Below are 26,237 nucleotides of genomic sequence, written 5' to 3' on the forward strand. Positions count from 1 at the left end.
AAAATATTAGGTGAGTAATAGTCCAGGAGGTGATTCTAGATGGCCTGGGACACAAATGTGTGACGTTTGGGAAATTCTGCTAGGCCGTGACCACATCCCACCGTCCCACAGTCAGGAACACAGACTTGGCTGCGATGTCGATTTGGAATGTTACGAACCTGACAGCCTTCTTGCCTTGTGTCTGTGTTTCAATAGAAGGGCAAGTCCGAAGAACTTCTGAGCGCCCTGGGCTGCCAAGACTTCCCTCCCACTTCCGACTGCGAGGACTTACTGGTGGAGTTCTTAGAGGTGGATGACAGTGAAGGCCAGCAGCTGATGCCGGCTCACTCCAAAGAACACCCGGGGCAAGGCGTGAGGCCCACACACTTGGATCCCGACAGCGACTCTGGCCGGGGCAGCTGCGACAGCCCTTCCCTTTTGTCTGAAAAGTGTGATGAACCTCGGGCCAATCCCTCCAAGTTCCACACTCCTGAGGGCCTTGAGAAGGCAGAGAAACCTGAAACAAACGTTACCCAGCCCCAAGACCCTCAGAGCACAAGCGTGGAAGGCAAAATCCCCTCTTTTCATGCCAGCGGATCCCAATCTTCAACGTGGCCTTTGCTGCAGCCCCCCAGCCTGCCCTACCCCAGATCATCTTACCACAGCGTTGCTGATGTGTGTAAGCTGGGCCTGGGCACGGCAGGTGCTGCATCCGCTTTGTTGGACGAAACAGACACACATGCTTTAAAACCCTCGCAAACCATTGAGACAGGCGGGGAAGGGAAGGCAGCTGAGCACAGGGAGTCAGAAAGCTTCCGTTCCAAGACTGACCAAGACGCGGCACGGCTGCTGCCCCAGGACAAGACCCCCTCGATCTCTGCTAGACCCCTGGAGTACGTGGAGATCCACAAAGTCAGCAAAGATGGAGCGCTGGCACTGCTCCCGAAACCAAACGAGAACAGCGGCTGGGCGGAGAAGACCAGCACCCCTGAAACCAGCAAGGAGTACTCGAAGGTGTCCCGGGTGATGGATAACAACATCCTGGTGTTGGTGCAGGATCGGCGAGCGCGAGACCTGGCTCCGTTTGAAGAACCAGCCAAGGAGGCCTCGCCATCCCTGCCACAGAATCCAGCTGAGGTAGACCTGGCCTCCTTCCCCGCGGCCCCGAGCAACTGCAGACTCCAGCTTGGTGGGTTGGATTACCTGCATCCCACAGGCTTTATGCACTCCTTTCAGTGAGAGCTTGATTCATGGAAGGATGGGTTAAAATGTGATTTTCCTTCAGGTAACACTACAGAGTACATGAAATGCACTCTACCAGAGAAGGTTCAAGAACGGGGTTGCAATGGCACTACCAAACTCCCAGGTCACTCCTCTTCATGATCCATTTTCAACCAGTTGCCTCTTTCTCCAACAGCTGATTCCAGAGCAAATCGTTTAGTTTCGTGTGATTTGTAGATTTACGTTTTGCTATCAGTTATAAAATTATGTGTTCAATGAAGTAAAAGCACATTGCTTAGTATTCTTGAGGGACAGTGCCAATAGGTATATCCCCTGGAACAGGCTTTCATGGTCTGGTATGTGACAGAAGGATATGAACTAGTCAAAACTGTTTACCACAGGAAGATGGTAGATATGAGAAAAATGCCATGAAAAGCACTTTGGAAGACCAATTGCTTAACCTTTGCACTCCTCTTTCATTTTATTAGGATTAACCAAATTAAACACACTTAAAAAAAAGAGTGCATTCTAGAACACCTGACAGATTGTTTACATCCGTTCCTATTACCTTAATGACGCATTGCCAATATGCAAATAAAAAGGATGCCTCCGATTTTTTCTTAAAATAGTTTGAATTTATTAAGCATGGATTTTTTCCCCCCCTAAATTGTATTTCATTCTGAAGTTTCTGAAGAATAGAGTTTTAGAAAGTGAAATTTTCTTACATAAGAGGCAAATGAGTTTCATGTGGTGAATCCTTCTAAAATGTTTTCCTGCTTCATTTCAGCATGATAGATAATTTATTACACACCCTAGTCTTCTGTTAGTGAAAAAAAATCCCAAAAGACTAACTTTAATTTAAAAGATAATCGCTAACGGAAGTACTGCCTTACTGTACATACAAATTCTACTTTAATATAAACCCGTAAGTTTAATGATGTATTTTTGAAGACTATTTTTCTATCACTTAGGTAAGTAAAACACTGTTTTCTACCTTCCCAGGACAGCTGTTTACCTATTCAGTGGGTACAGTATTTTCTGCTATGTGGTTATAAGGAGTATTTACAGTACAGAGTGATATATGCAGTCCCTGTTTGTGGAATAAAATGCCACACCAACCCAAAGCCCACTGAGGAATATGAAGCAGATGACAATATTCAGTTTCCAACACAGTGTAGTATAGTTTAGCTGATTCTTTTTTATCTCCAGGATACTTTAAACAACAATCACAGAGCTAGAGTTTTAGGGCTCTCCACAGACCGGAAATTACTTCTCTTGTAATTTAGGGCTACTCCGGGGCTTCTGCTCTTCTCTGGGTGAATATTCATAGAGCTACAATGAAAAAGGAGAGTGGTAAATCTAACGCACTGTCCTAGAGAGAGGGTTCTTGTTCTGCTTTTCTGAACGATCTTGGGCAGGAAGGACATTTTAAGTAACGCCAGGAGTTCGTGTCTCTCAGGAGTAGATCCAGCAGATCCACCTGCAAAATGTTGGCAGGGGCAGGGAGAGCACTCTCTTCAGAAGTATCCAAAGAAAAGTTCCAAGAAACCAGGCATCTGTGGATTCGTGGGAACCGCTACAAAGGCCAGGGTATGGAGGTCGGAAGCCCCAAGTCAGTTCCAAGGGCAGGCTCTCCAAGAGCAGTCAGAAGCCTGGATCTCCATTTGAAAGAGCACATCCATGACTCATTGAAGTGCCTGCCTCTGTGTCCATTGCACCTGACAGCAAATCCATTTCTGTGTCCACTCACTAGCTGGAACATAGAGAATTTGAGCTCCCTCTGTGAGCTAAATATTCCAGCCCTATAAGTCCATGTTGATAGGAACTGGACTCAGAAGTGGCCTGATGTGTGAAAGTGAACACATTGCCGGAGCTTCCAGAAATGCAAAAGTAATGAATCTGAGGCTCTACTCTCCCAATATGCAAACAACATGTTAAGAGTGAGGGGGCTATTTGGGAAAGTTGTCCAAGTTTATTCAATCCCCTAGATCCTGGCTACTCAAAATATGGTCTGACCAGTTACATCAGCATCCCCTGGGCGCTGCTTGGAAATGCAGACTCTCCACCCCACCCCGGCCTCAGACCCACAGAATCAGAATCTGCATTTTGCTAAGATCCCCAGATGATTCATGTGCGCAGTGAAGTTTGAGAAGCATTGCCCTAGATGATCATTTCCACTGAAGCTTATTTTAGTGCATGGAGCAATCCTCTCCTGGAAAGTACAGGTCGAGTCTATTTGACTTGCACTGAACAGTACTGTAAGAAAAAGGCATCATTTTTTAAAACACATTAGTGGTTTAGGATTCACATAATGGTAGAGAATGACCTGCAAAAGTACACACAACTTCTAAGAGGGCCAGAGAATATATTCCACCTTGAGAAGCATTGACAAAAGACTTTGCCCTTCAAAGCTGATACAGACTAAACCTTTCCCCAAAACAGTCCAATCTCCTCCAAGATGTATATCAATCACTCTGATAGTATGAAATTCAAAAATAGTCTGCTTTTGATATATAATTTGGCATATATGGAAAAAAATGTCATGGCTGAAGACAAACTAAATCCTTAAAAAAACACCAAGTAAATTACTACCACTTGTTAACTAAAGCCAAGGCTATAATTCTATGGTCAGTTAGCACTCTTTAATAAACTGTGTTTTTTTCATGGTCTAGCCTATTTTCTGTGAAGGAATTCCCTAGTCGAATGAAAGTATGCAGATTGGGGGTCAAGAGACCCAGCTTCTAATGCTAATTATGTTACCTTAGACAGATCAACTCCCTTCTCTGGGCCTCAGTTTCCTCTGAAGGAAATGTTAGGCCGGATAATCTCTCATGTCCTTTTAAACTCCGACTCCTTGATTCCATGATTCACCGAATAGTGTCCAGCAAAGATAATTAACCAATGCATTGTATCATAATTAAGCTAACAAATAGTTGCCCTTTATCATAGAAATACAAGTCCTCTTCAGCGATGTGCTCATTTTATTTCACTTGCAAATCATCAAGTCCAACTGATCTTAACATATTGCACATGCATTTTATAAATCATGTAGGTATAGAATCATAGTCTAAGATTATGTGCAAATATGTGTGTAGAGAGAAGAGGCATGAGATATTTTTAAAAAGACATTGAAAGAGGCTTTGATTTTTAGAAAGAAAAACACTTTTTCTTATATCAGGCGGCTGATTCTGGTTTGTTTTTTTTTTCTCCCATGGATTATGCATCACCATTGCACGTTTGGTTTTAAAAGCCTTAAGCTCTTAATTATAAAGGTCATATTTTTATAAACAAACACTTAAATATTCAAGTTACAAAGCACACGGGAAAGGGATAGCCAATGGATGATTTATGGACGCTTATAACTCAAAGTGCAAAATCTTCTCTGGTCAGTTTTAGCAAATGCGTACAAGGCACCTCAAATAAGCACACGTTATAATCAGCCATGTCACTGACATTTAACAGACTCTCCATCTCCTAAGTGCCTAAGGCCAATCCTGGTAGGCAGTTATGTACTAAATACTTGCTTTCACTGGTTTGGTGCAAAGCTGGTCAATCCCTTACCATCTGTACGAGATGAAGGAGTTTGACTGTCCTGTAGTGACCCAACTGAACGGGAGAATCCGATGAACAACCAGAGGCACCTGAGCCCCAGGGTGCAGCTTGGCTAAGGAGGGTCCGTCCCCAAATCTGCCTCTTTCTCCAGGCTGCCCACCACTGCCCATCACTGGCAGAAAGACTTGACTCTGCCTGTAGTAATTTCGCTATCTCCTTAGAGTAGACATGAAAGAAACAGATTTGTACACATCTTACAAAGTGCCTTTCTTTACTTTTTTATTTTTTTGAAGTTTCCTTTTCGCAAGAAAAGTGTATCGATTAGAAAGTAAATCTTACATTTTAGATAAATGAATGAAAAAGCCAGAAAGGGAATGACTAAACGGTCCAAGGTCCAATCAGCAACTATTGAGTGGATTTTAATTTACTGTTTCATTGAATTGCCACAGAGCTGATGTGAATAGTGTAACTTACTTTGTCTGACAAGAAATTGACTCTGGCTAGGATTTTGGAATAAGCCTGCCACCCTGTTACTTGAGACCCTCAATTTGAAAACATATTAATGTACTTCTGAATGGCTTGGACTTGCATGCCAGGGCCTGAGAAGGGCAATGCATGCACCGTGGAAATTTGCACACATGCAGAAAGATGTAAAGGCCTCTGGATTACCATCTGCAGGGTTGCTAACGTAGATTTGTCATTGATGAAAGCCTCGTGTGTACTTCAGTGAACCAATTTCTTTTTCAGCCCAAGCATAATTGTGTTGTTGCTAGGGAAGTGGGCTGAGCACTCAATTTCCAGGTCGAGGTCATCCTGCTGCCACTAAACAGGCTGTGTGATCTTAGGCAAGTCCTTTAAACTCTAGCCACTAGTTCCCTCACCTGTTAAACGAGTGGATTGGCCTAAAATGTTTCTAAGACCCCTTCTGGCTCTAACTGTCTTTGATGCTTATGATCTAAGTAAAGTCCAGGGTTTCCGTAGAAGGCCCAGGGACAGTGCAGGGAAATATTGCTGGTGTGGCCTTAACCTGGAGCAGTGGACCATGTGGCTGTGATACTGCTGCAGAGAAAAACAGATCCATTCCTCCAAGTCAGATCGATTTCATTCAGCATCCTTGCTTCTTCTCTTCTCCTTAGCTGTCCATCTTGTAGGCTTCTAATGCTCTCACTCCAGGGCCTTTATTTTTCCTGAGAGTTCATTATGTGCAGTAGCAACCATAGGATTTGCAAGAAACTACCTTATGCATAAACGATGACTTTGGCCTGAGTCAAAGGACTGAGTCAAATGTTAAATCAGCCACACAGATATCAAGACCCAGGTTGAGGGTCACAAGTTACCCCATTTAAAGGTCCTCAGGCTTAGAGATTCTAGCCCAATTCATTCATTCATTCATTCAAAGGCCATTAATAAATCCAGCTACATTGACAACTCGGCCGTGGAGGTCTTAAGCAGAAACTTAAAAACACAAAATGATTGCTTGAGAGCTTATGACCTAACCAGAAGTTCTTCTTATAGTTATGGCCTGGACTTATTTCATGATCAGTATACATGTCATCTGCAAATCAAACAGGAGTTCTCTCCCTAGATTTGTGTCTTTCAAGAAGGTGATTTTTGGTCTGAGACCATTACATGGTATCTATTTCAATAAAAGGAAAGTGATAGAAAGATAGGGTGTTTCCAAATGTTTGGACATCTTAGGATTCCACAAAATGCCGAGAGTAGCCTGCTAAACCCAAATTTTATTGTACATAGTCACTCTATAATCTATTCAGTGTTCTGAGTTTATGGCTAAGAGATGTACGTAACTCACAACACCATATGCCCACGACTGTTTTGTCCGCATTGATTCCTGTGATTTATGCTCTGATTTCATGTCAGGAAGCACTGGGATGTGTAAAGGGGAAAAACGTGTACTGTTTACATGGTTGTTGTCAGTGAAGAGAGAGACCCTTAGATAATCACAGTCTATTAGTTAACATTTTACCTGCTGCTGATTAAAAAGAAAAAACAATTAACTCTAAAAACTTTAGCTACTTAAGTAGTAATATCAAAAATGATAGTTTAATAGTTATGGTCAAATTATGCTTCACGTGGATACACTTCAAAAGCCAGTCTGAGTTTTTTCCATGCAAATTTCACAAATCCTGAGGGGGCAAAATATCTTGTTGTTGTGTTATCTGAAATTGAAAAACTATATGGCAAAGATTTTCCTGAACAGCAATTTGTTTTATAAAATTCCTGATAAAATGATTTGGAAGTTTTAAAAGTAACTACCTCCCTTCTTGTTCTAATGTCCTTCCTTCAAACTGCTTATCATTTAGAAATGAAAGATGTCACATCTTCCACTTCGACTATTTTCAGTGCTATAGCTGTGTATTTGCCATGTGATATTCCTGACTTTAAAGTAGCTGTTATATGATTTTATATTATATTGCTTTATGTGGTTCAAAAACTGTATGACACATTGAGATATATAATCCTCCTGTTGTGAAACTCACCATGTAATACAAAGGAAAATAATTATTTAATGACTTAGAATCTATCTATATGTATTTCAGTATGATTGTTTCTATGTCTGGAAAACAAAACTGAAAAAAATATGTAATCATATCTTTCTGATGAAACCATGAATGTACTAACTTTTTTCTTAATCTTGTCTAGAAGTAGTATAAGTTGCCCTTGTACAGCTGCTCTGGGGTAAGTGTTTAAAGTACAATCCAACAACTGTTTAAAAGTCAACCCCCCCAGCTTTGCTTCATGTGACCTCTTATACTTCTTGAATGTTATTTGCATCATGAGGCTTGTTTTTCTGCTTGATCAGTCATTTCAGACAATTTATGTGTCTCACGCGGAAACCGAAGCAACCTATAGAACCGGACTGTTAGGTGATCTGTCTTCTGTAAAGCCATATTGAAGTGAAGGCTATGGAATAGCAAAAGGTTCCATATTTTCAAAGTTACCACTACCTCTGCTTTTTCTCTCTTCCCAGAAAATGCCAAGCAAAATTCTTAAACATTACATAGGAAATTAGAAGTGATTTTTACAATATGTTACTGGGGTTTTGTTTTGTTTTTACATGACAATACACCTTCTAATTCACCAGTCAGTAGGTTTATGCTAGGTTTTCTCAATAACCATTTTTCCATTTTATAAAAACTGGCTGACGAGTAAGAGCCAGAAAGAATACATAGTAAGTCACCAGGTAAAAACCAACAAAACTATAGACGCAGATTTTTTCCTAACTGTAAGTCACCTCAAGGTGGCTACCCAAAGCCACGATAGCGATATTTCTCACAATTTGACTTCCCTGAAGCCCCTAGAAATAAATCTTTTCCTTATTTGATTTTAACCATCAAAGATATTATGGTATGGAGAAAATCAGCCATATATCAGAAATAATCTTGTTTTGATTTTGAAAACTCATTTCTACATGAACTTATGGTAATGCCTATTTTTTTTAGCCTTAAAGAATTATAAAAGACTATAGTCATCTGATTCATCTTGCATCTTTAATTCTGTAAATCTTTGGTTATTGCACATTGTGCTTTCTCTTCCCCATGGATTTATTCATTTGTCTCCTTCCATTCTGAGGGGGCAACACGGACAGTTAAATCCGTGTCAGCAGTGTGGGAGATTCTGCTAATCGCTATTACCAGTGCATCTTCATTTTTACCGCACGCCAAAAACAACGCTTGCCAAACAAAATCATCCCAGTAACATGTGATCAGCCAAACAAAATCATCCCAGTAACATGTGATCATTATATTTCGATTCATGCTGTTGAAAATACCCAGCTCAGTGCCTGGCTCAATAAATGCTTATTCCCCTTGCCTCCCCTTCCTCTATTTATTTTTATTTGATATGTAAATAGCAAAATAACACGTTCATGGCTGAAACAATTTTCTTGATGGATTTTTGCTGCTAAGGATCTATAATCCAGAAATTGTTTATGTAAATTGGACCAAAACAATTTTCCTCCTTTCTCTTCACCCTTCCACATGATTGCAAAACGTAATCTCCCTCCTTCACCCCATCCCTCACACAAGAAGCTGCTAAAAATAACGTGAGATGGAACCAAGCACATGGGGATCAGATCAGAGAAGCTCATTTAAGTATTATAAAATAAAGGTAAAACCAAGCCATTAAGAAATGGAATGCTTTTGAACAGTATGATTCATCCATATTACTAACAACATCTTTTCTGACCAAATTCATTGGATTAAGTGTAAAATGATAACTTTTTACTTTTAATGGATCTAGACCTAGAAATCTTTACCTACTGTTCATGCTTGTGTTACAGAATTGTGGGATGGTGTGGGGTTTGCCTTACAAATTCTTCTTTGCCTCCTAAATCCCCTAATGCCATGTGTTACCAGGGAATGAGAAATTTCTCATTTAATGAGTATCACTCCCTAAAACTTGGCTTCTGTCAAAGAAACACTGACTCCCCCATGCTTACCTTGGTGCCATCTGCCTTTAATTACAGGACACACTTTTACTTTTAAGCTGGAAAAAATTGTAGTGTTAGTCACCAGACACGGCGTTCATATAATTAATGACGAGTTGGAAAAGTAATGTGTAGCTAATTTTCCAAAATTATCACATGTGCTTTCCTAAAAGAAAACAGAAATTATATGTTGCCACATCTTGCCAGAACCATATCTGAAACCTTAACCCCACTAAACTCTACAACTTACTAACCAACTTTTACACATTCTAAATCCCCCACTATTTTGAGGGACTGGGAGATATAATATCTATTTAACAGAAACCTTGAAATCTTGGGGCTGGGAGATAGGGCAGGACTATAGGAAATGGGGTTATTGAAAAGCCTCCAATAAGACCTTACTGGCCAGGGAAGCAGATTCTTGCAGATTTACTTCTGAGAATCCTTCTGAAGAATGCAAGTGAGACAAAACCCATACTATAAAACATATTCTACTTTGGAGGTCTCGACACTTAAATTGGGATTCTTTCGTCTACAACCTGGCCTACTCACCTCACCCCTCAACTCCTGCTGCCCATACAAGTGTTAAGCATTTTTCTCTTATTATGATCAGGTTCACATTAAAACTTACACTTACAAACAGACTTGAAGCACAGATACTTTTACGAATGTGACAAAATATTTTTTAAGTAAAGGCTAGAGGGTGTTAGTCAAACACCACATGGATTGTCGGTTGGCGAACACTGGTATAAGCTAAGGGAGCTCAGGAATTTTTATTACTGTATTTATAAATGTGTTTGAAAGAATTTGTAAACATCACAGGTACATTTTTAAGGTGACACACATTCGCTGCATAAATTATTAGAAATTATAAAATGAGCTTCAATGACATTTGCCAGTAGTTTTGCTTCACATGATCAATATTGATATTGTTACTGAACTATGTAATCTCATGATGCATTTTTCATCACTTTTTCAGAGCAACTGCTTTTGCAACGGTAGCAATGGTTAATTTAAATTGAATCAATAAATTACTTCCTAAGCAATGATTTTTGGAGGGTCTTTTTCTGTATATGTGAAACACGTATTTTATATATAATGTAAGTTTGGGGTTTTTTTTTCTTTGTTTCAACAAACTTTTTTGGGACATATTTTTTTTAGAAGAAGGAAAAAAACAGCAATCTAAATACTAACGCAGACACATGCTAAAATATTTGGCTTAGAACACTCATCCAAGGCATTTTTTTTCCAGGCATGCATTCTTGTACTCCTCTTTCAACATATTCTCTGATTTCATTTCCTACTAATTCTAAATCAAAACTGACATCTTGCTTCCAACCCAGCTAAATTCTACATCTTCTCTTTCCACTGCCCTCAAGTTCCTCCAGTCTTTAGCCATTTGCCAGACCCAAGCTTTAAAAATGCAAACATGCTTGGAAGCACTCAGAAGTTCCTTGGGCCTTCTGAGAACAACAAAGATGAGAGGTTCCAAATCTGATAAACAACCAGCTCTCCCAAATGAAGCTTAAGCCACAAATCTCAGCACCGACAATACACATTTTCTTTTGTTTGCTTCCTCCAACCTGGAATTATCCCATGTCTTCACTTAGAACTCCAGCTGTAATTGACTCTTCCATTTATAATATTTTGTCTATTGCATAAAATATTTCATACACTCTTGAAAATTAGGGAGGATGATACAACAAAGATCCACTTACCAACACCCAAATTTCACAAATATTACCTTTTTTCCATACCTTTTCTTTTTTTTTTTTTTAACATCTTTATTGGAGTATAATTGCTTTACAATGGTGTGTTAGTTTCTGCTGTATAACAAAGTGAATCAGCTATACATATATATATCCCCATATCTCCTCCCTCTTGCGTCTCCCTCCCACCCTCCCTATCCCACCCCTCTAGGTGGTCACAAAGGACCGAACTGATCTCCCTGTGCTATGCGGCTGCTTCCCACTAGCTATCTATTTTACATTTGCATACCTTTTCTTTTTAATAACTGAAACATGATGGATGCAGGAATTGGCATCCCTCAATAACCAAATTCTCTATCTCCCTCTCCAGTGGTAACCACAACCCTACAGTTGTATATCCTTCCTGGACATTTTAAAAATGCATTTACTTCATACATATGTATCTATAAACAATATATATAATTATTCTGGTGTTTATAAATTTTACATAGATAATAACATATATCATTACTCACCTTGATTTTTTTTTCATTCAGCATTGGGTTTTTGAGATCCAAACAGCTCCAGTTGATTGGTTTTTATCTGCTGTATGCAGTTGTGTACATATGTAAAATTTATTTGTTAATCCCTGTGTTGATCAACTTTCCATTTCCACTATTATAAATGACTCTGCAATGAATATTCTTACGCAAGTGTCACATTTTAAGTGTTTGCAAGACTTTCTCCAGAATGTGCATCTAGAAGTGAAATTATTGGATCATATGGGACACATATGTTAACATTTTCTCAATACTGATAAATTGCTCTCAAAGCGGTTGTACCAATGTCTACCCCAGTCAGCAGTGTAGGAGTTCACTCCTTAATCATTACCTAGTATTGTCAGATATTTAATTTTTGACAATTTGATGAGCATAAAATAATTTATTGTTGCCATTTTAATTCTCATTGTCCTAATGAATCCATTCTGGATCTAAATAACTCATCCCTGATTTGCTCATCTTTTATGCCATCACTGTCATCTTCTGAGTCCCTACATAAGCGTAAGTCTTAAGTCTGGGCTTCTTTCCAGTCCAGTGGTCTCTTTATCTATCCATGCTCCAATGTTCCCCTGTTTTATTACCCTAGTTTTATGCAGTCTTGCTATCTGGTAAATTAATTCCTACACCTCCATACCTTCTTCAAAATTATTCTGGCAATTCTGGGCCATTTACTCATCACATGAATTTTGAGATAAGCCTATCAACTTTCCTAAAAACTTGTTCTGGGATTTAAATTGTTGTTAATAGAATTTATGTATTAATTCTGGGAGAAATCAAATCTTTATAATATTGTGTCTTCCTAATCATGAACATGGTATATCACTTCATTTACTTTTGTTTTTAATAAAGCTTTATGCTATTCATCATAAATGTCTACATGTGTTTTATTAGATTCATTCCTAGGCACCATAATATTTTTGTTGCTATTGCAAATGGTATCTTTTTAAAGATTATCTTACTCTAAGTGGTTGCTGCTTGTATATAGGAACCACTGATTTTTTTAATATTGATCCTATATCCTGAAACCTTATTGAACTTTAATTATTAATCCTTGTAATTTGTAAGTTTTTACAACTTTTCCATTTTTACAACTATATCATCAGAATGTAACAACTGGGTTTTCTTCTTTTCTGATCCTTATCTCTTATATCTTTTTCCTGATCTATTTCTTGGGATTGGATTTCCAGTACAAGGTTGAATAGAAGCAGAATAGTGGACATTCTTTGCTGATCCTGACATTAAAGAAAATGCTACTAAAAGTTCACCATTAAGTATGTTTCTTGTAGGTTTTTGCAGATACACTTGGCTATGTTAAGGAAACTCCTTTCTATTCCTTGTTTGCTAATAATATTTTTTTATCTTGAATTGGTGTTAAAGGCTCTCAAATTTATTTATATGATAATGTGACTTTTCTCTGTTATTCAGTTAACATGTAAATTGTAACAGGGAATTTATTTAGAGAAAATACTTTAATATTAAATTACCCTCACATTCTTGGAATGAATTCTACTTGGTCATGATGTATTTTTGCAATCTTTGCTGCATTCAATTTGGTAACATTTTATTTAAGAATTTTACATTTATGAGATTCATCTTTTGTGCTGCTTAAGATATAATTTTCTGAGGTGATTTGTAAATAAGTTAAAATCTTCTAGAATTATAGAAATTCCTCTTTCTCCTTGTAATTCTATCAATTTTTGCTTCATATATTTTGAGGCCATATTATTAGGTGTATCTTCCTAACAAACTATTCCTTTCATCATTAAATATGATCCCCTTTATCCTTAATGACTCTGTCTTGAAACCCTTATTTTTCTTTTCTGATACTGATATTGCTACACTAGTTTTCTTTTGGGTGGTAATTCTCTGATGAATCTCTTTCCATTCCTTTACTTTCAATTGTTTTATGTCATCATGTTTTAAATGTTTCTTTTATAAACACGACATAGCTAGATTTTGTTTTCTCATTCTACTTGAGAATTTTTTAGGTGATAAATCAGTTCCCTTTTTCTCATTTGATGCAATCTTCCTTCATTTTTCATTTGCAATCTGAATCTATTTGCAATTTGTCATTTAAATCAAACAATTCTGTAATAGTCATTATAGGAATGGGATACAAGTAAAGGTCCTAGTCAGCTAATTCACTGTATCTGAGGGCCCAAACTTCAGGGCAGCTCCTCTCCCCTGCAGAATCAACCCTGGTCACAGGGAGCCAAATTCTGACAAATCTCATCCTGCTGAGATTGGGAGAGGCAGCATGCTTTGTTTGTGAAGTTCAAGGGAATGAACAACTGGAGAAATCCAACTGCTAAGGGGCCTATGCACAAAAATGTTTCTGCCATACATTCTACAAAAAAGGAATTAATTTGAACATTCAAGACCCTCCTTTTAACACTCCCTCAATTAAGTGGTCTATTAGTCATTCAACTATATGCACTGTTGAACAACACTTGATGAGCATGTGTGCCAGGCACTGTGTTAGGATTCAGGAAGCATTAGGATGTGCTTTCTGCTCTCCCGGGGATCACAGTCTAGTGGGAAAGCTGGGGTAACCGCTGTGTCCCCAAGTCTTACCAGGCTGACTTTAAAAAAATATTAACTCGGGGCTTCCCAGGTGGCACAGTGGTTAAGAATCCGCCTGCCAATGCAGAGGGCACGGGTTCGAGCCCTGGTCCGGGAAGATCCCACATGCCACGGAGTAACTAAGCCCGGGCGCCACAACTACTGAGCCTGCACTCTAGAGCCCACGAGCCACAGCTACTGAGCCCACGTGCCGCAATTACTGAAGCCTGTGCTCCTAGAGCCCGTGCTCTGCAACAAGAGAAGCCACCTCAATGAAAAGGCCCAAACCGCAGCAAAGAATAGCCTCCGCTCATTGCAACTAGAGAAAACCTGCATGCAGCAACGAAGACCCAACACAGCCATAAATAAATAAATAAATAAATTTATTTAAAAAAAAAATTAACTCTAATAATTCCAGATGAGCTTTGCTCAAAGAGTTCATCCTAATAACTAAATTGAAGGACTTTGCACCATTTTTCAGGAAAATCAGTGCTGCCTGAAACTCTAAGGGTTGCAGTGTCTGAGCCTCACCTCCATGCAGTTCTTCTCCCCAGTACACCTGCCATCTCTGCCCCTCAGTCTCTACATCTGCGCATGCCCTCCTTCAGAGTCCGTTCACTGAAATGGAATACCTGTCATAGGAGGTTTCATGTAAATTGGTTTTTATCTGAAATCTTTCCAAAATGTTTCCCTTTCCTTCAATCAGTCACTCCTAAATGAGTTAAGAGAGAGAAAGGATCACTTTGGAAAAGCTGTTATCTTACGGAACCTGCTCTGGTATTGACAGAAGGATTGGGGTCAAAGAGCAAAGCTCACTCAGGATTTAACTGATAAATCATTAGTGAACCTGTGTACAAATTTAAAAAACCCTATAATTATTAACATGACAACAGAATTTCCATGTTTCCTCTTTTGCCAATTATCTTTTTCAAAGAGAAATTCCAATATTTTCCTAGCTGGTGAAGTATATTCTGTATCTTCAAAGTAATTAATTATTTGGGAAATAGAGATGGAAAGTCTCTTGACTGATATCCTGTCCTTCCTATTTACCAGTCATGGGGTAGTTCCTCATCTTCTCTGGTCTTATAGAAAATGAAGAAAATTACACCTGATCTGCTTGAAGGAGAGAGAACAAAAAGAACCAGAGCAGAAGTCTCTTAACATCCCTTATAACTTGGAAATAATTTCTGTTTAATAGTCTTTTTACCTCTGAAACTAGAGGAAGATCTGGGAGTGTTATTTCAAATGCCTCCTAGATCGGGAGGGAACCCAAGTTTCCTCCTCATCCCAGTTTTCAGACTCAGTGGATATCACTGTAATTCTAAAAAGATCAAAAGACCCAACATCTTGGAAAACAACTTTGTGCCATGTTAGTTGAATTATAAACTGCCAGCTTACTGGAGTGCATTTAAAACAGACATACATTTTGACCTAGAAATCCCTCTTCAAGTATTTCTCCAAAGGAAAAAACAGTTAATCTAGTGCACAAAGTTCTATGTCCTAGGATGCTGGAGAAAATATAGCTGGCCATCAATAGGGACTCAATAAAATGTATGTAGACTTCCAGCTTCTCCACCATGTAAAGGGCTTGGAAGATGTCACTCCCATTTTTACAAGAGGAAGCTGAACAAACTGAAAACCAATGACTTTTCTTGAACCCATCAGAGAAGTGAGGTTGCAGAGTGAAATGTCACTCTGAAATCTAGAAATACAGGCAGAACTTCAAAGTCACAGGCAAGACCTTCTTAACCTGGAGCCATAACTGGTAGAAATATTAAACAGTAATTTTGACAAATTGCTAGAGGCTGAGTGTGGACTAGCGTGAGAATAAGAAACTCCCCGGTTGCCAGAGTTTTAGGAGGACCCTTAACTTCTCTGGGCCTTACTTACGGGCACATCAGCAGGTGAAGATCCCTTATGGTGAAGATCCCTTCATTGCTCTGGCTGGGAAAGGGGAAGAGTAACTATCACACGATGTGCATGGAGACTTCACCTTAACAAAGATCTGTTCTCCGGGGCAGATGACTTTGCCAGAGCCCTATATCAGCTGTGTGAAAGGCATTGCTCCCACTGTAGCCGCTCAATGCTTCCTACCTCACCTAAGGGAGAAAGAAAAAGAACATAGTCAGAAGGGGTAAGGGCTTCAAGGAAACAAACTGGGAAAACGAAGCCAGGGGAGGGAGTCGAGGGCGGAAAATTTTTTTAGTTTATACTTACAGAGAATTTATAGAGAAATACTTGTGAAGATCACAACCCAGTCCAGAGACATAGGCCCACTAAAAGACTAAGATCTAATCATAAGAGTTTTAAGCCTCCAGTATAGTAACAGTGGATTACAGCTGAAAGAGCTGCCTTGGCTCTATTTAGAGAGAATTTCTTAAGGAAACCCTAAGATAACAGGGGACAAAAACAAGGACACTAGAGGAATTTGAATCCACTGGCACCTACAGTTACAGACAACAAACACATCCCAGCTTCTAACCAGATTAACATAAAACCTCACAGTAAAGGCTTATTTACCTCAGGTCCTATTACCCAATACATCACAACCAGCTTTCATTAAAAAGTTGCAGGAATGCTAAAATGATAGGAAAAAAAAATACAGTCTGAAGAGGCAAAGTAAGCATGAGAACCAGACTCAGCTATAACACAAATACTGGAGTTATCAGACATTTTAAAATAATTACGATCAATACATTCAAGGCCCTAATGGGAAAGGCAGATATTATGTAATATCAAATGGTAATGTAAACAGAGAGATGGAAACTTCAAGAAAGAACTGAAAGGAATGCTAGAAATCAAAAACACATAACAACAGCAAACAGAAATGAAAAATGTCTTTGATTGGCTCATGAGTAGACTGAACACGACTGAGGAAATAATCAGTGAACTCTGAAGATGGGTAATAGAAACTTCCCAGATTAAAATGCAATGAGAAAATATAGTGGGGGGAAAAAAAAATAACAGAACCTCCAAGAACTGTGGGACAATTTCTAAAAGTGTAATATGTGTATAATTGAAATATCAGAAGGACAAGAAAGAACAGGGAAAAACTATTGAAGTAACAGTGGCCAAGAATTTTCCAAAATTAAATAAAATATATCAAGAAATATTATGAAAGAATTAGGAGTGATGACCCAGATCTACATTTTTTGAATGAAAAGCTATATTATTGACTATAAGCAGTTTATGAAACATCATGTATATACACAGGTACACACATAAAAAAAATTTCTGAAAGAATATTTACTAAAATATAAAGGTTAGATTTTTTTGTGATTTTTACTTTCTCTCATGCTTTCTAGGCAGGCTTGAGTTTGTTGTTTTCACGAAAAGCATACTTTACGTTACAGTGATCAAAATAAACATTTTTCCTTTTAAATAAAGAAGGTACAACTTCTCACTGTGAAGTTGTTCAGAATGCTATGTTTTGCTTTCCCACCCTAGGCAGCCCCTGATGCTGTTGGGCGCCTCTCACCATAACAGCCTTTAAACTTACAGCCCAAGAAAAATCTCAAATCCAAGGAGTTTACAGCCTCCAGTGCTCGCAGAAGCAAAATAGATCACCGCCCAGTAGAGCTGAGGAACACGTGCCAGACCTCAGGAACTCAGCATTTTCTCACCTCAGTCCAACACCGTGACAGCTTGGGCACCCCGGGGAGAGGCTGCATCACCACTGGCCTCGCCTCACCACTGGCCTTGCTGACATGTGTCATTCCCACAGCACTTGACCAGCCAGATCACAGAACCACTTCCTACAGCCCCCAGAGCAGGATGGGCTGGGAGCTGGGAGCCCACGCAAAAGGGGACACTTGACATTGAATTTAAAACCTTTCTGTGCTTACCTGGTAACCTCACCTCTGATGGGCATTTGGGATAAAAGGTTATTTCCCAGATGTGGAGGATGTGGCCAAGCCAGTTGTCCTCTGTGCAAGGTGATACAAGACGTCCACCCTGTATGCGGTTCCCCCAGCCCCACCCTGCTGGAGGAGAAAGTTGAGAGGACGCGACCACTGGCTGACCTGCGAGCTGGATTCACGCACTCAGAGGCCCCTCACCCCCTCCTCTGTCCTTGGAATATACATTCTTCCCATCATTCGCACAGTGAGAGCTGGTCCAAGGGTGCAACCTTGGGAGAGTAATGTGTACATGACTGGACGGTGTACGTTACTGAACCCAATTAAGGCCTCTAAGTAAAATTTTAAGATTCCAGTGGGCAGATGCAGAGACCTACTCTCCCAAGACAAGCCTCCTAAGTTCCCTTGTTTATTAAATCTGCCACCTACCACTGTGGAGGGGCCTGGCTCTTCCTTGCCCTCTGTGTATGGGAGCCAGTTATCAACCCAACACCCCCTCACCCTCCCAGCTCCTACTGTGCTTGTCACTCTCCCTTCTTAGGCACTGCCTTGCAAAGGCACATGGATACCCAGTCCAGAGCATCTAGAAACCCGGAAGAGATCTACTCACAGCAACCTGGATGGATTTTTAAAACATGGTCCTGAGTGAAAAAAAACAAAAGCACACCTATTGACATAAATTAAAAATGCATAGGACTTCCATGGTGGTGAAGTGGTTAAGAATCTGCCTGCCAACGCAGGGGACACGGGTTCGAGCCCTGGTCCTGTAAGGATCCCACGTGCAGTGGAGCAACGAAGCCCGTGCACCACAACTACTGAGCCTGTGCTCTAGAGCCCACGAGCCACAACTACTGAGCCCACGCATCTAGAGCCCACGCTCTGCAATAAGAGAAGCCACTGCAATTAGGAGCCCGCGCACCACAATGAAGAGTAGCCCCCACTCGCCGCAACTAGAGAAAACCCGCGCGCAGCGACAAAGACCCAACACAGCCAAAAATAAATAAATTTTTTTAAAAAATGCATTCACCCCAAACAATAAACATTTTACAAGAATACATACCAACAAAAAGGTATATATTAAACACACAAAATAGTTGCTTACGGAGATTAGGGGTGCAGGGGAGTCGGGAGTGACAAATGGGAATTTAAGAAATTAAAACATAATAAAAATAAAGCACCCTAACCCCTCAGCTCTCACCTTCTTGCCCTATTCAGATACCTAAGGGGATACGCAGCTGTCCAGAGCCGTCCCTAGCTTTTTGGTGCCCTTCTCCTTTCCCGTGGACTACCCCCTTCCCCATTAGTCCCTCTAAGACCCCCAATGCGAAAACCAGTGTCTTTACCCATTTAATTCATGGATATCTTCCTTCTCTCTCTTTTTTTCACTCCTCTCCTTTCTAAGTCTCTGACCCCTGCAACTATATCCTGACCCTTCCCCCAGGCCCATCACCACCCTTCCGCAGAGAGACTCTCATCCTGATGAGACCCCGATGGGACATAAAACTAGCAAAATAGTCCAGAAGACCTTTGCCTTGCCTGCCTGCCTTCTCTTTTCTCTCTCCCTCCCTCCCTCCTTCCCTCTCTCCCACTCCCTTTCTCTTTCTCTCCCCTTGGGACCCGCCGGAAGCGGAATCAGTAACCCCTCCAGGACTCCCCTGGGGAGCTCCTCCCCTTCCGTCCTAATCTCAAAGTCCAGCTGGTGAGTGAGCAGTGGAGCCCTTCCTCAGACCTGCTTCCACGGGGATTTGCTTCCTGACTGGGAGAGATGACTCTAGCCTGGAGACATTTGCTGAGAGCTTTGTACCTGGAGACCTCAACTCCCAGGACTCCCAAGACACGCCCTTCCCCCAAAGGTGAGTGGAAACCAGAGGGACGTGGGTCAGCAGAGGGTCAGCGAGAGGGGAAGGGCTGAGCTCTGGAGCCTGTTGCCTGGAATTCTGGAATGTTAGACCCGGATAGGGTCTTAGAGACAAGTCAACTAAGACCTGTGAGCTAGACCTCACCTTGTCAGACCCACTGCCCCCTTCTCCTGTCCAATATTTTGTAATGCTTCCTTTCGTCCTGAAATGAAATTCATGGATAATAAAACCTGACTATACACAATTTCAAAATAAAAACAGTCGCAGTAACATAAAGAAGAAAGAAAAAGAAAGAAATTCAAAATAATAAAGCATTAACTGTAGTATACAGATGCTTGAGGATAACTATTTTAAAGAACATAAAGCATCTTCACAAATTTCCACCAGGCCTCCAGAAAGTGGTACCACCCCCTCAATTACTAACAAGGAAACAGCCTCAGAGAAGTGTAGTCATTTACCCAAAGTCACTCAAGCCAGGTCTAGACCCTGAGCCCTCTTCTTCCACTCAGACTCTCCTCTTTCTCCAGCAGTAACAGACCTGGAGTACCCAGGTCTGGTGGTGGCCTCATGTGCCTATCTTGTTTCACTAGGAGCCTACCACCTCCTCACCAACTTCCCTGCTGCAAACTCGAGCATAAGTAGGCATTTGCGCATTGATGTGTCATAGTGGGACCCTATGTCCCACAGGCCCCGAACAAACAGAGGGGACCCTTTTCCATTGCCCATCATGATCAATTTTATCTTCATTCTCTCCTCATCTTTCCTTGTCCTATCTCCTTCCTTCCTCTTCCATTTGCTTTTTTCCCCCTTAACAATTGCAGTTCTTTGAAACTTAATACATATCTGATGCTTTAAATGCATTATCTCCTCTCATCTTCAACCAAACTTCTTAGGGAGTACTATTATCCCATTTCACAGATGAGGAGACAGAAGAATAAAGGATAATTAAGAAATTTGGTCAAAGGCAGAAATATAGAAGTGACAACTTGGGGTTCAAAGACAGGTCTGTCTGGCTCCAAAGTCAGAGCGATTCCACCAGGCCCTTTCTTACCCACCCTTTTGGATTTGTCTTTTCCCCCAGTCATGGGTCTTTCACCAGAACACTATTTAACTCCAGCATTTCCTGAGAAGGAGCTAGAATTATACCCAGAGTCTTATGCTCAGTAAAGAGGACGCTACCCTAAAAGTACCGGTTGTTGACAAAGTAAGAGAAAATGCCCTCTCTGCTGCCTCTTCCCCTTTCCTACCCCTGCCCTGAGGGTTGTGGAGCTGGGCTGATGGTGGGAGCAGGAGACGGGAAATGGCAGGTGAGGCTCGGTGCCTAGAGATCTTGATCAACTCACTGAGGACCCCTTCACGTGGCTCCACCAAGGACACTATGGGGGAAAAGTAATCTTGCAAACTCAGGACACATAGACATGGATGTCATAATTTTTACCTGGTCTTTCCAAAACCTTTGAGACTTGGCTTCTACTTTCTTACCTACTAGTCCTAAATACCTGCCTGCTTGTTTGTTCATCCAAACACACACTCATTGAACACACCCTTCTTAAGGATCTGCAGGGTGCAAATAGACATTAGGCAATAAGTATGTGAGGACCTACCCACACCTGAGCAAAACAAAATCTCAGCCTTTACGTATCCACGTATCCCAGTGGGGGAGACTGAGCATAAACAGATAAACAGGTAAATATGTAAAAACTGAAATCCAGTCGAGATACATGCTGTAAATCAAAACAAATCATGGTGAGGCAATAGAAAAATAAAATGGGCGGAGGGGGAGGCAGGGGCCATGTTAGACAGGAAGATCACCTGGTGTTAAAAGCTGTCAGATATGCAAAAATAAAAATGTGTCACAGGACTTCCCTGGCAGTCCAGTGGTTAAGACTCCGAGCTTCCACTGCAGGGGGCAAGGGTTCAATCCCTGGTTAGGGAACTGAGATCCCGCATGCTGCATGGTCCAGCCAAAAAAAAGAGTATGTCACAATCCTTGTAGAACACCTGCATGTATATTATGTGATATATGTGTGCATACAATGTTCAGCCTTACCTCTGTTTGATAGGCACAATCACTTTAGGCTATGTCCACAAAGTTACAGAAGCAATTTGTTTTCAGGATAAAAGAATGGAGAAAATATCTCAGCCATGCCTTCTTTCTTAGTAATTAGCTAAAGATTATTAAATTTATAACATGTCTAGGCAGGTGGGGTATATGCTCAAATATACCATTTTGCTATCACCTGCCTTCTCTCCCACAAGGAGGGGTGCCCAGGAGGGCAAGTGGATTGCAAATAACACCCATTTCCAGCTGAGAAACTTCCCAAGCCTCCTGCAAAGCCTTTTCTAAGAAAAACATTCAAATTAGCCCTAAGGGTAGGTGTCCCGCTTGCCCCTCCAGACCATCTTTGCTGCCATCTGTGGACTAAGCTAAGCCCAACAGAGGGCCAGGAGGGGCTCAGAGAAGGCCTGCCCCCAAAAGTACCAAAGGAAGGATGGAGCCACCAGCCTGGGAATCAGGCAGAGCTCTTGTTGGTGAACAATGGCAATTGGCCCTGGTTTACTTAGGGAAAAGGACATTTATTGGAAGGATACAGAGGGAAGGTGGAAGGGGCTATAAGAATCAATAGGAAGGTGAAGAGGTGGGCAGGACTGGACGTGCAAAGATACCAGGGAAAGCCCCGTGGAAACAGCAGGAACTCCAGGCAGGAACAGCCTCGGAAGCACATCGTGGCTCTAATGAGGACCTCCAGCTAGTCCCTCCACCCGGGTCCTTTGCTCAAGACTTCAGATCCAGAAGTGGGGACATCTGATTCACCTTTCAGAGGTCTCACGCCCTTCCCTTGGCTTCCGTGGCGGGAGACAGGCAGCTGGTATTATTATCCGGTCACCTAGAGCACACAGTTGAATCAAGGCTGAACATCCTCCGTAACTTCCTGCAGACTGTGGGACAGTTTATGAAGGGAGAAAGGAGGTGGCCTCAGGCCCTCAGCCCCATGGGGGGTGAGGGTGGTACCTCAAAGCTGCGAACACGTCACGTTTAATCACAGCCTCAGCTCTAAGGTAAGGGATAAAATCTTCCTCTCCTAACTCGCTGGCTAGCCCGAGTATCAGATGAGATACCCAAAGTGACAAGCTTTTTTAAAGTGACCTAATATGCTATGCAGAAATAAGTCATCGTTAGCACTTTAATAAATTCCCTTAATGTTCTACTAAGTATGTCCATTGTGTATTTTCAAATATTTATAACCTTTTTTTTATTTGAAAGAGTCACAGGCTCTTAATAAATACCCACCCTGTGTTGAAAGCTGGTTGTGGATATTAAAAAAATCTTCGTCATTACAAAGAGAATTTCCCCTAGAATTTTCAAATGTCTATAGAAACTGATTTCTCTCACTTACCTTGCCCAACAGGTTTTCACTTTTTGATACTATGATTTGGGGGGAAAGAACACAGAGCTAAGGTGACTTGTCTGTTGTGGAACTCTGTTGGTGAGAATTAGGCAGCCGGAAAATTAAATCTAGTTTCCCATTTGGCAAGAGTGGTGGTGGTCTCCAAACCGAACCATCTTTTTATTTGAAGTAGAGTTGGTTTACAATATTGTGTAAGTTTCAGGAGTACAGCAAAGTGATTCAGTTATACATGTTATCTTTTTTTTCAGATTCTTTTCCATTATAGATTATTACAAGATATTGAATATAGTTCCCTGTGCTATACAGTAAATCCCTGTTGTGTAGCTATTTTACATAAAGTGATGTGTATCTATTAATCCTATACTCCTAATTTATTCCTCCCCCTCCCTGCCCCAAATGCCATCTTTAAATGTCTTGAGTTGTTCAGATGAATTGAGTGGAAGTTGATGAATGTAATGAATTTAATGAAAATCATTAGCTGTCATCCATGTTCAGCATCAGGCTTAAAAAGGCAACATCAGACCAGCCAAAATGATAAAAGAGGGACAAAAAAAAAATTTCTATGCCAAAATAGACGTGGGATTCAGTTTTATTAACCCAGATTTCATTATCCCTTCCCCGACCCCCTTGGTGCTGTCTTCTCCCCACCACCACTAGCCCCATACTCCCGGGCCCCAGGCGTGCAAACAGGCAGGTGCACACACGTGCACACACAATTTCCAGGAGCCCAAGAGAAGCTTTATCAACCCTCAGCTCTACGTCACCCTCAAAACATAGGCTATTTTGAATAAAGAATGCAGGCAACTATCAACATGTTTAGGTTTGAATTTCTTCCAGCAAATAATGAAAACTGAAGCATTTTCTTTCTTTTTGTCAATCAACTATTATACGTACTGTTATTTTTGAGTTTGGGTTGTTTAGCGAGAGAGGTTTTCAGCTGTTTGAAGATGTTGTCTAGACTTTTTTTCTTTTTTTATCAAAGTACAGTTGATTGACAATACTATATTAATTTCAAGTGTGCAACATAGTGATTCAATATTTTTATAGATAATACTCCATTTAAAGTTATAATGAAATACTGGCTATATGCCCTGTGCTGTACAATATATCCTCGTACCTTATTTATTTTATACATAGTAGTTTGTACCTCTTCATCCCCTACCCCTACCTGGCCCCTCCCCGTCATCCTTCTCCCCACTGGTAACCACTAGTTTGTTCTCTATATCTCTGAGTCTGTTTCTGTTTTGTCATAGTCATTCATTTGTTTCATTTTTTGGATTCTACATACAAGTGTGAGATGTAATCTAGACTTATTTCACTTACTGACATTATTTTTCCTACTTGCTTGCTAATCTTCCTTCCTTCCATCCTTCCTTCCTTCCTGAGAGCAGAATTTTATGTATTTCATTTTGAGCACTCATTCAGCCATCATATTCCTATCAGTTTGATGAATAAACAAATGAATGAATGCATATACCTAACTTGACCATTTAAAATTCAAGCTTTTCTTTATCAAATTTTTCCAACTCTCTTTCTTCCCCCTCCAGACTTTCATAATTTCCTGTAACTTTGAAGTCAAGAGACCTTTCAGTCTCCTCAATGGGTAACTCCAATTTTGCAGATAGGAAAATGAGACTGCAGGAGTGAAGAGAACTCGAATTCTTAGAAACACTCAGAATATTTTCCCCCATATTAGAACAGTAACTAATGTAGAAAGACACAATGAAAAGCTTTTGAAAAGGTGAAATTCTCAGAAAACTCAGTTATTATTTTTTGGGTCATTTCTATATATGGATAGCCAAAAGCCACTTGCTTTTAAAGTAAGAGCAAATTAACGACATTCGTGATTATTTAGAGCAGAAAAGTGGATGAGCTTTCTCTGAAAGAAAGAGAGTCAGTGTCATTACTTTCCAGATTCATTTAAAAACACAATTGTTCATTGTGTTTCTCAGGAGGGTGACTTTATAGCCACACAAAACACCAACATTACATCCATGGATTCAAACCTTCAGGCTGAACAAGAGACATCATTTCCTCAGCTCTCTCCACCTGTAAAATTTTCTCGATACTGACCTTGAATCCTCAAAATTAGCAGCATTCTTTTCTAAGAGTACTTATAAGGTTTCTAGATATCTCTTCCAGCGCCGATGTTCTCTGATTCTATTATTCCATCCCACTGCTATAGAGGGGTCAAAACCTGTGCTGGCGGAGGAGGATGGAGGTGACCAGTGAATGAGTGAAACGGTACCAGGCTGGGAGTCAGAAACGGGGAGTTTTGTTCTTGTTCTGCAGCTAACTAGCTTGGTGATCTTAAACAAATTAATTTACCACTTTAGGCTGGTTTCTACATCTATAAAATGAGCATTTTGACCACCCCCCCCCCAAAAAAAACTAAGCTTCCTTCTAGCGCCAAATATTTAATGATTCCTCTGGCTCAGCTTATCTTTTCTTTGCCATGGTCTTGTGTTGTCATGGACTTCAGGTTGTGTTTTACAGGAAGGTTTTGTCTTCCAGATCTCCTTGCATGTATTTATTATTATAGTACATGGCCTAGCACCTCTCTCTCCTCATCCCCTACAAGAATAGTCAAAAGCCATTCGTTCTTTGTTTATTGGAGCCAACCCAGTACTGGGAACTGGGCTAGGCACTGGGATTCAGGGACTAGGAAGGTCAAAGCTTAGAAAGCACCTCTACTGACAGAGGATGGGCTCCTGCAACCCCCGGCCCTGGCAGAAGTTTGAACTGAACAGAGAATTACAGTCCATACAGGTGACAGAGGGAGGAACTTCCCAAGTTTGTGAGGGACCCAGGTGGGAGAAACCATGACTTCCCCCAGTATCCTCTGTGCCTTTCCTGACTAGATTTGAGAGGAGCTCTCTTTTTTTCTCCAGAAAATTCATTATTTTTTAATTTTTATTTTTAATTTGATTGAAGTATAGTTGATTTACAATGTTGTGTTAATTTCTGCTGTACAGCAGTGACTCAGTTATACACATATTCTTTTACGTATTCTTTTCCATTATGGTTTATCACAGGATATTGAATATAGTTCCCTGTGCAGTACAGTAGGACCTTGTTGTTTAAGAAAATTCATTATTGGGA

At 40.6% G+C, this 26,237-nt stretch overlaps 2 protein-coding genes across 9 annotated transcripts in view; both read left to right on the top strand.

The window, feature by feature from the left end:
- PRLR (prolactin receptor) overlaps positions 1–15,920 on the top strand; it is a 206,427-nt gene extending 190,507 nt beyond the window's left edge. For all 6 annotated transcript variants that reach the window (XM_082453776.1, XM_082453779.1, XM_082453775.1 and 3 more), the window contains one exon: positions 196–15,920. In XM_082453776.1, the coding sequence (XP_082309902.1) occupies positions 196–1,218 (1,023 nt within the window). In that variant the 3' untranslated portion in view covers positions 1,219–15,920. The remainder of the gene's footprint in view (positions 1–195) is intronic.
- Positions 15,921–18,823: 2,903 nt separating this feature from the next.
- AGXT2 (alanine--glyoxylate aminotransferase 2) overlaps positions 18,824–26,237 on the top strand; it is a 48,172-nt gene continuing 40,758 nt past the window's right edge. Inside the window, exon 1 of one of the 3 annotated variants that reach the window (XM_082453809.1) lies at positions 18,824–19,719. In XM_082453809.1, the coding sequence (XP_082309935.1) occupies positions 19,632–19,719 (88 nt within the window). In that variant the 5' untranslated portion in view covers positions 18,824–19,631. The remainder of the gene's footprint in view (positions 19,720–26,237) is intronic. The other 2 variants (XM_082453807.1, XM_082453808.1) reach the window with 2 other exon arrangements.

Source organism: Balaenoptera physalus (genome assembly GCF_965194825.1).
Source record: "Balaenoptera physalus genome assembly, chromosome: 3".
NCBI classification, from domain to species: domain Eukaryota; kingdom Metazoa; phylum Chordata; class Mammalia; order Artiodactyla; family Balaenopteridae; genus Balaenoptera; species Balaenoptera physalus.